This window comes from Sinocyclocheilus anshuiensis, unplaced genomic scaffold, assembly GCF_001515605.1.
Source record: "Sinocyclocheilus anshuiensis isolate Anshui unplaced genomic scaffold, SAMN03320099.WGS_v1.1 scaffold178, whole genome shotgun sequence".
NCBI classification, from domain to species: Eukaryota; Metazoa; Chordata; class Actinopteri; order Cypriniformes; family Cyprinidae; genus Sinocyclocheilus; species Sinocyclocheilus anshuiensis.
The window spans coordinates 89,195-99,925 of NW_015546031.1; the positions used below are offsets into that span (position 1 = coordinate 89,195).

A 10,731-nucleotide genomic window follows, 5' to 3' on the forward strand; every position below is an offset into this window, starting at 1 on the left:
TCTGATTCTTGCTTATTATTGTTTTTGACTTTTTATGCCATATTTTATGTATATGCAAGTACCCAGAGTACATACTTGTGTGTTTAAAATGCATGTTGTAGACACTTTTCATTTTTTAATTCAAGTTTATGAGCTAAAATAAAACGTGTAATTTGTACTACTTCACTATTGTTCATTTTACTGTTACAAGAGTTAAGCCGATAACATTAGCGCCTTCTTGTGGATAGACGTGTATTACCATGACTAACAGGAAAGTCAGAGCAATCGTGTCATAGCTTACTAGTCGAATTTCATTCAGTATAGTCATGTTTCTGGGCACAAACATGTCAAAATATCACACGTTTGGTATAAACTACATCAGCTAAACTGAGGACGGTGTAGAACGTCGTTTAAGACGCGTGTCATTTTGACGCGAATTTGTTCCTAAAGAAGCGCTTGATATTCGTAATATAGCACGGTTGCAAGGCGACAATATCTGTTCATCAACAATAGGGAGGTGTTGTGTTAGGGAATACGTTTACAGTAAGGTGGCAGATCTGGAAGAGCACAGCGGGGGGGGGGGGGGGTACTGGGGCTCCATCAGCGGCAAAGAGGCCAATCACCTGTTGAACTCAGAGCCCAGTGGGACCTTTCTGGTCCGAGACAGCTCGGACAACCGGCACTTCTTCACGCTCAGCGTCAAGACCGAGTCGGGCACCAAGAACCTGCGGGTGCAGTGCGACAACAAGTCCTTTTCCCTTCAGACGGACTCCAAGAGCATGCAGTCCGTGCCTCGCTTCGACTGCGTGCTGAAGCTCGTCCATCACTACATGCCCTCGTCCAGAAGCTCTCTGTCCATCGGGAACTCGAGGAACTCATACTACATCTACACGGGGGGCGAGAAGATCCCTCTGGAGCTGTTGAGACCCCTTCCTTGCATAATGTCCTCCCTGCAGCATCTCTGCAGGAAGACGGTCAATGGACATATAGACGTTTCCAGCAAAAGAGAGCAGCTGCCTCAACAGCTGAAAGACTTCTTACAAGAGTATGACGCTCCCATTTAAAGAGCTCCGGCTAGCGAAGAAACGAGAAGTGGTGAGGGAGCTAAAGCTAGGTCTAACTCGAGGGTAAAGCTCGTTGGACCAAGAAGTATTGAGCTGTTCATGAGTACATACATGGAGTTTGCCAGTCAACCGTGAGCGGTCATGAGTACTATCACTGATGCATTCTTATGTGACTGATCTTGAAGCACCGTTCTTGCCGTAACAGTCTCGATTAATGCACGTTTGTACTGTTTTCTGTACCAGTGCCAGTATCGTAACCCACTCTGTGGGCACCAATCACTGCCTCTGCACTGCCCCGAATCTGTGAGCTCCGCCAAGCAGGGAGACAGTGAGCTAAATATTTCTTCCAAGTCAATATTTGTGCCTTTCAAGCAAAAAGGAAGACGCGAGTAACAGCACAGCACTGAGGCATAGCGGACATGCCACTGAGAAATGCCTTCTGGAGTCAAAGCGGTTGCACGTTTGTACTGTTTTCTGTATCAGTGCCAGTATCGTAACCCACTCTGTGGGCACCAATCACTGCCTCTACACTGCCCCGAATCTGTGAGCTCCGCCAAGCAGGGAGACAGTGAGCCAAATATTTCTTCCAAGTAAATATTTGTGCCTTTCAAGCAAAAAGGAAGACGCGAGTAACAGCACAGCACTGAGGCATAGCGGACATGCCACTGAGAAATGCCTTCTGGAGTCAAAGCGGTTCAGATAAAGCACGCCGGGACTGAACACAGATTGAGAAGGACACATGTCGATATTCTGCTTGTACTTGAAAAAGCGACACTTTGGAACAAAATGTCTGTGTTTTTTTAGTGGTTCGTGTCAGGAGCAGTTCAAAGCAGACTGCCTGTTATTGAATGTATTAACATACATGAGTGTTTTGTGTCTCACCTATGTTTCACCGTGTCCCACATGATGCTGTTTACACACATGAAGATGAATTTAGATCGGTTATCTTTTGTAAAGACATCTCAACCATGTTTTGATGTTACATATTTATATTTATAAAAGCAAGGAAACATTTCAGTAATTTATTAAAGAGCACTATTTTTGTAAAAAGTGAACTCCCATGTCTTTGAGTTTTTCATTTCTCGCAAGTGTTTTACCTGAAAAGGTCTGAAATAGTTCAAAATGTAGATGAATCAGAGTTGCCGGCGCCTATGATTCAGATACCCGGAGCGCCTCGTCTGGAAGGGTTAAAGTTGATTCAGAGATATTCACTTTAGCGAGCGGGAATGTTCCTCCCCTCGCGCTCTCTTCCAGTAAGACTTTGACTTTGATACGAGGAAGCTCGGGATTACAGTTAATGTTTTAAACAGTATTTAAGAGAACAACCTTGGACAGTGACTTAATATCTCGCATGCGGGAACAAATGAGTGGATTATATAAGAGAAGAAAAAGAACTCATTGTTTCTGTGAATGATAATAAAGTTACATTTTCTGTTAGTTTACCTAAAGTATGTGATCAGATTCTATTTACAAAACAGATTTAATATAATACCACCTAGCCAAAGGTTCAAACAAATCTACTTGTTCTTCATTATTACTATTTTTAAAACATTTTTCAAAACTATGATAACTAAAATGGATGTTTGCATTTTTTTTAACAGCATTGAGGGAGTTCATATGTATGCCACACACTTGTTCCTTCACATTTCACTAAAACAAAAAAATAGATCAATAAAAATCGAATAAATAAAAATATTTTATTAAAGAAATCCATACACAAAGACAGTTTATATTAAATTAAAATTCAATTAAACAGAAGCCATCGAAAATATTAAATATTAATGCAGTAAATGTTCAGTCCTTTGACTGGTAGTGTAAGAGTAGCAACAGCTGATCTCTCTCTCTCTCTCTTTAAACAAGTGTAGCTTTACTTGATAGAGACTGTGATAAAGGGGAAGAGGTGTGACTGCTGCAACTCTTTTGAACTCGGTCTTCTGGGAAACCAATCAGGTTTCTAAAGTCACACTGTGTTGTGGGGTACCTAACAGAACTGGAATGTACTGTACTTACACAGCTGGGGAGTGTGTGTGTGTGTGTGTGTGTGTGTGTGTGAGGGTTTGTCTGAGAATGTGTGATAGAGAGCGATTGTATTTATATGAGCAAGGCAATGTGCATGGAACAGTTGGCACATCGCCAGAATCAATATGCTGTCACAATGAGGGAAAAAAAATCATTCATATCTGAGTTCAGATCTTGATAAAGTTACTTTTTAGCCCTCTAGTGCTTCTCGCATGGCAGTCAAAAATGACAGAATTATATATTTTTTATTGTTTACTTCGATGAAATGAATGTACTAGTTTGATAATTTGTATTTTTTAGGGTATTTTATGGTACTAAATTATATGTATGCAGTAGTTATAACCTATTTATTACCTGTTAACCATTTTTGAAGCATAGACCTGAAAATAAAATTCCGAACTTAAACTGTCTTGAATGCTTTGAAGCACAGACTAAGGTTAGTTAACTTTTTTAAAGAAGACACTTTGCAGATTATTGCTGAAGTAAAAAAAAAATAAAAATGTGAATGTAAAAGCAGTATATGAGTTTATTGTTGTGAAAATTTGATATTTTATATGAAATATATATTTCCAAACAGTTCTACTTTAAATGTGTGCTACTCTGAGAAAATAAAAGCCATTAACGGAAACAAGTTATGTTCCAAATTTGAGGTTGATATCAACAAATGAGGACCGTTTAATCTCTTTGAATCATTTCCTTGTTTTTTATGTATTTATTGTGCATGTTCGCATCATCCGGTGTTGTTTGAAACGCTATACATTTCATGTGCTTTCAACACTTCAAGAAATATCACTGAGCTTGGCAATAAAACACAAATGCAAATGCTTTGAGGTCAGGCCCATGGATTGAGTGAACAAAATGTCAAATTTGAAATGAGTTTTGGTCGCTCTGGAAAAACGGTTTCCCCACAGAGAAATTAGGTGCTTCTGACAAACAGGCACATTGTGTACTAAAAACCCTTTGCCTTTTTCTTCTTCCTGCTATACTGATGTTTACAGTAAAACGAGAAAAAACATGCTTCTCTCACAACACTATGAGACTCTTAACCAGGAAACAGTTTCGTAGCAGCCACACAAAGGCGTGCAACCAGCTGCTGCTGCACGCATGTGCAGAACCAACTCAACTTTCTGCATTTACCAGAATTCAGTGACAGTCTGTTGTTTAGGTGCAAATTCTTTCAGGTCTGGTAGTATGTGTTTGCTACACCCTCGTTGATAATATGTTGCATTAAAAAAAAACAAAAAAATGACCCAGATAAACAAGAATGAACATGAAACTATAAAACTAATATGCATTTGTATTAGTCAAGTCATAGTCATCATAAATCTGCCTCCCAGAGACCCTTTGATTTGAAATATATTTACATACCAAGACACAAAGAAACAGCAAGTAAAAAAAAAACGAAAAAACGAAAATTTAACCGAAATACTTTCTTGTGGAAAAGTACTAATCTTTGTTTTATGTATGGCTTTATTTGTTTATTTATTTTGTTGAGTGTTAGGGGTGTGTTCAAATCTTTTACCCTATGTGTGAGCTGTAGCAGTCATTTTTTTATTTTAGATTGCTGTGGTAAAACACAAAAGCTCCTTTCATCAGTTCTAATAAGGTAAATATCACATTTCAGTTCTAAGCCAGCTGCCAGCTTTTCCAGTGTACTCCATAATCAAATGCGAAATTCTCTAGTAGCCGAGCGAGATCACGTGATTCCACAGAACTTCTTTGTAATTGCGCAACCCAGTGAGCTGTAATAGTAACGCGCCGTCACAAATACCTCAGGCCTTCTCTTTCTCATTCTTTTTTTTTTTTTGCTTTCACATACCATGTGCCACCTTGCTTTTGTCTTTCCTGAGCTTAACGTGTGCCGCCTTGGCAGGGTTCTTTTCTTGAGATATAAGGAAGTTGTAGATCTACAGTGAAAAAACGAACAAAGTAAAGCCCCTCTAGCGAGAGAAGGAAGTATATAGGCTGCATAAAATAATTTCAGCACAGCTATTTGGAAGTTTGACGTTATAATGATTCATTGACACTGCTGAGGTCAAATATTAAGGAATTTACCAAAAACTACCCTGAAATAAAGAACTACTTACATATTCATATGAATTACTTTTGGTATCAACTTCCAAGCCGACTTTACAACAGATGTCATAACTTCCCAGAACACTTATCTCAGGTGGCTATGAAAATAAAGTGATGCCTTTATGGACTCTAAAGATAACCGATGCTTACGTCATGAAAATATGTATTAAAATGAACAACGTCGATCATGTTCAAAGGGACTGCCCCTTACAAGCACCTCATTGTCACTCTTCTCATTTGCAGCTGGCTGCACTTTTCCAGTATGACGAAAGGGAAATGATGTAATCTCAATGCAGGGAAGATGCTTTCGTGAGAGGCTTTATCATCAACGTTTCGAAAGTGCTCTCTGTGTTTAAACGTAGTGACTGGTTACTCCCCAAACGTGTATAATTTAAAGCACACTGTTACAAACAGACTCAGAATCCAACACAAATGCTTGTTTGCCGTGTATCCGTGATACAGCGCAGTCAATGGATCTGTAGAGTGAGTCAGGCAGGGTAAGTCTCACTCCCACTCATACAAGTGCAATAGACGCAGATGTAAACACACCTACATATACATCATGCCCATTGTGCTTATATGCATTTTATGGCGATGCTAAGCATGTGAGGACATGTTACCGAATCACATAACAGTCTGAGCTCTCAAAGACACAATACAATTGTGAGATTTTCTTTTTGATGCATATTCAAGGTAACACGATTTAATGTTTCAATTAATATAGTTACATAATAATAAAACTATAGCTGTGTCCAAATTTGAATAGCCTACTTAAGCACTATTTAATTCCATTTTGTAGTACAAATAGTGTTTTCACGACTAAATAATATCCAAATGATGCAATTAATTAAAAAACAAAATTGTAATATTGGCAGTGCTGGGTAGATTACTTACAAATTGTAATCCGTTACTGATTACAGATTACATGATGAAAAATAACTACTTTGATTTCTTCGATTGCACAGATGCTATTTGAACTGAACTGAGCTGGACGGTGAGATCACTGAATCAATAAAGAATCGACTTTAACTGGAAAATTGAGTGTTTACTATTGTCCTCTTGCATTATCGACACTGTTTTCCAGTTTAAAATAAGAATTTACTACCATTGTGTGAATACACTCTAAAAAATGCTGGGTTAAATAAAACCCAATGCTGGGTAAAATAGGGACAAACCCAGCAATTGGGCTGTTTTGACCCAGTGGTTGGGTTAAATGTTTAACCCAACCTTCTGGGTAGTAACCCAACCGCTGGGTCAAAACAACCCAATTGCTGGGCTTGTCCCTATTTTACCCAGCACTGGGTTGTATTTAACCCAGCATTTTTTAGAGTGTACTATGTAATCATGTAATCTATAAAAAGTAACTGTAATCTGTATTATGAGCATTTTAAAAATGTGATATACTGTAATTATGAGTACTTAATTTCTGGAATCTGATTACGTAATCCAGATTACATATAATCAGTTACTACCCAGCACTGAATCTTGGACACCTAATGCACTCAAGTTATGTTGTGTGGTGTTGCCTGTCCCATAGCCCTACATGAAACAACTGGTTTTCTATTCATATATACGTATAGCTATGGTTGCTAACTTGCTCTCAAGTGTTCACGGACCTGCTTTGACCTTTCCAATATGGCTGACATCTTACGTATAGCGGCCAAGCAGCAACCTCCTGCTCTCTCTCGTGAAGCCAACAAGGAAGTGACTTAAACTGTAATTCATCAACTGGCCGCTAGAGGCTGGCTGCAAAAGGGGGTCAATCCCATAGACGCCCCATGTTAAAATGCCCAACTTTACAGCAGAAAAAAAACATGACATCCATGTTTTTATACAGTCTATGATAGCGGCCCATAAAAACATCCGCTAATGAGGCATCTATGTTTATATATCTATGGGGAATTTCTAGTGGTTGCTAGGCTTCTTTGGGAGGTCTCTAGGGCATTGCTTACTGTCACAAGTCAAAATAGCCCATCCCCAAGTCTTTCTGATGTATATAGCTCAGGTGCCTTGTTCAGTGATTTTTTTTTTCTAGCCATACTTGGGCCTAAAATCTCAAGAATCGCTATCCTCAGCAAGCCAAATGATTTGGAACGAGTTTACATGGCTTTTATTGTTTGTTTGTTTGTTTCACTGAATTTAAGATTACTGCATTCCCTACTAAGTAAGCTAATCTTTCTCAAAGAGGGCTTCTGTGAAATGGGGCAAATGCTCGCATACAGGCGAGCATTTAGTTTAATTTAGTTTTAGTTCTATTTAGTTCTTCTTTAGAACTAAAGAACTGCCTTTAACTGAAAATTGAGTGTTTACTATTGTCACTTTGCATTATTGACACACTAATTAATGCTGTACAGTTGCTTTGACACAATCCGTATTGTTAAAAGCACTATATAAATATAGGTGACTTGACTTGACGTTAGAGTTCTACTGTTTTGGTTTGAGGCAGAGATAAAGAGCTCGCAGGAATCCCCGACGCTGCACAATAGATTCCTTCCTCGTCCGACAGAATACTTCTATTTATAATAAGAGAACTAATTATAACTTCAGGCAGACGACCGCATCAGCTGGTTTGGATGGAAGGTATTTCACAGAAGTGATATAATAGTTATGTTCTCATAACCACAAATTCTATTTAGCTTTCTCGTGGAAACATGTGGTTAAAGTGAATTACGTGTGCAGACAGGGCAGAATTAGAAATGAGAACGTTCAGTTCTTTTATTAGAACTAAGTCATGCGTTGCCTTTACGTAATGAGCAGACCACACCTCACAACCGTTGAACTGTTTTGCGTATTTACAAGGCTTTTGATTACTAATCGTGAAAATGTATTACTTTTTAAATGTATTAATTGATCAAAACACATCTAATATTCACATATTTCACATAATTCCATGGAATTTAAGACAAAATGTTAAATGTAGTTGTTTAACATGCAACAATATAAACTAAGACTTATTTCTTAGAATTTTTGTCTTGTCTCAAGCAAAATGACCAAAGATAGTTACTCTTGTTTTCTGGAATGAATGAATGAATGAATGAATGAATGATGTTAGTTTTTACTTAAAACAAGAATTCTGCCAATGGGGCAAGAAAAATAATCTTGCTTTCCCGTTGAATTAAAATATTTTTTCTTACCTCATTGGCAGATTTTATTTTTATTTTTTTAATCACTTTGCTCTGTCACTTTGCTTCTCATCTCGATTTAAGAATGTTTAGATACTAGAAGACCAGGCAAAATACTAAGACATTTTTTTTTTCCGTTCTTAGAGTTCTTCATATATGAAGATAAATGTCACAATACGTTTCTGTCTTCGTTTCGATTGTTTAATCATTTCTAACCAGAAAACCTCTTATGTTTCCATTTATTTTAGTTCCACAGAAAAGGCTGAATGCTCATATATGTGCGCGTGTGGCACCACAATGAATGCCATTCATGAAACCAGAAGAGACAAAGAAAAGGTCAAAATATTTCATGGCCTTTGTTTCATTTTCAAAACAGGCAGGCAGGGCAGTTTCTGCTTACCGTAAAAGTGCTTAAAGCAAAGCAAAGAGTTTAAGGTAGAAAGTGAAAAAGAAAAGATGAAAAAGAGTAAAAAGGTGATTCATAGTGATTCTCAAAGATCAAAGATTTATTGAATACCCTGTATTATGTATGATAATTCATCTGTCATGCTTCTCATGTAAACAGTGTATAGTGTGAGAACTATTACATAATGTAATTTATAGTGACTCTATCAACATAGCTCATTAAAAACATAGAATAATTAAACAGCCTTTCAGCCTTACCTGAAATATGCATTAATATTTAATTTTGCACCATGAAAGGTTGGGCTTCAAATCCGACCTTATTAAAATCAAACAAAACAGGTCAAAATAAAACACATATAAAAGAGGATAGCACTGTGCTGTCATGTGCGTTTAGCACACAATAACTTCTTTGAGCAATTCCTCTCCACTGCATTACTTATGTCAATGGCTTCACTGTTTGTAGTTTCTTCTATATTTCTGTTATTTTGTAAAGCTTCTTCAAAGGTCTGTCTAAGATAAAACTCTACGGTGATGGAGAACGCTGTCTTCCAAGAAAACACTTCCAAGGAACAGGTTACAACATGAATCACACTGAATCTGTATTTTACACTGAGTTTCCTTTTTTTTTTTTATCTATGTGGAACAATTAAATGATAACCAAACAAAAGAAGAGATGCATTCATAATTTAATTATGAACAATTAAATGTTGTTGTTTTTTGGTTGCTGCCACATTGTTTAAATTGTGTCTAGTTCTGCAGCCCTAACCGTTTTTAGTGTTAAAGCTTTTTTTTTCTTCCCACTTTTCATGTTTAAATTTTTCTCTTGAATACCTAATTATAGCTCTGACCCAGAGTCAGTCTCCAGACAGCAGAATGCCACAAAACAAAGCAAAAAAGATCAAGTCAAAGAGAGCGAGAGAAACACGCCTGCTCGTTTCAACTGGAAAAGGCAAGCAATAACTTGGAACTACTCCCAGAGAGAGGGAGGGGAAAAAAAGGGGGGAAAAAAATACACTGCAGCCATGGTGACCATTCCAGATTAGAGCCAGAGACTCTGACGTCAGCGGAAACCTCACAGCACAAAGCTCAGTACAAACACAGCCTTTGGTGCATCCATGGAAACGAGCTGCCCACCTGCAAACAATCTGATATTGTTGTATCGTTGCTGTTGTCATGGAGCCCACATATAAAAGAGGAAGCTTTAAAGAAACATGTTTCCAAAGAAATTATGTTTAAAAGCCAGGCCAGTTATAACTCGGCCTGAAGTCTCTGACATTTGTGTGAAATCTTGTATCACTTGTAAATAAGTGATACACAAGGCAAGGCAAGGCAAGTTTATTTCTATAGCACATTTCATACACAATGGTAATTCAAAGTGCTTTACATAAAAGAAAAGAAAATAATAATAAAAAAAATAATCACAACAATAAAACAAGGAATTTAAAAACTTTGAAAATTATTTAAAAATTGATTTAAGAGGTTTAAAATGAATTTAAAACAGTTAAGAATAGAAAATGATTATACATAAAATATAGTGCAATCAGTTCGGACGTTGCACAGTGCTCATTCAATAAATGCACAGCTAAACAGATGAGTTTTGAGTCTGCATTTAAATGTGACTAATGTTTGAGCACATCTGATCTCTTCTGGAAGCTGATTCCAACTGCGGGCGGCATAATAACTAAAAGCGGACTCCCCTTGTTTTGTGTGCAATGGGGCTGTAGTCATTTGGATATAAGGCTAGGTAAATCTCGGTTTCATCAGCATAGCTTTGATAGGCAATTTGGTTCTTTCTCATTATTTGACTTAGTGGGAGCATATACAAGCTAAACAAGAGCGGTGCAAGAATTGAGCCTTGTGGGACTCCGCATGTCATGGACGTCCACTTAGACTTGTGCTCTCCTATACTCACATAATAACCTCTCCCTTCTAAGTATGACCTGAACCATTTGATTACCTTCCCAGAAAGCCAGACCCAGTTTTCCAGTCTCTCTAGTAATATGTTATGATCGACAGTGTCAAACGCAGCACTGAGATCTAGTAGTACCAGCACTGATATTTTGCCA

General features: G+C 37.7%; 1 protein-coding gene and 1 long non-coding RNA gene across 2 annotated transcripts in view; one reads left to right on the forward strand and one right to left on the reverse strand.

The window, feature by feature from the left end:
* The first annotated feature begins 305 nt into the window (after positions 1 to 305).
* On the forward strand, positions 306 to 1,479 carry LOC107698761 (suppressor of cytokine signaling 3-like). The gene is made up of 2 exons (XM_016499862.1): positions 306 to 345; positions 493 to 1,479. The coding sequence occupies exons 1-2, from the start codon at positions 306 to 308 to the stop codon at positions 1,041 to 1,043; spliced, it is 591 nt and encodes a 196-aa protein (XP_016355348.1). The 3' UTR covers positions 1,044 to 1,479.
* Positions 1,480 to 1,504: 25 nt separating this feature from the next.
* Positions 1,505 to 10,731, reverse strand: part of LOC107698774 (uncharacterized) — a 15,703-nt gene continuing 6,476 nt past the window's right edge. The window contains exons 2-3 of the long non-coding RNA XR_001635381.1: positions 5,547 to 5,553; positions 1,505 to 1,626 (exon numbers count right to left, since the gene is read on the reverse strand). This is a non-coding gene — a long non-coding RNA (uncharacterized LOC107698774). The remainder of the gene's footprint in view (positions 1,627 to 5,546; positions 5,554 to 10,731) is intronic.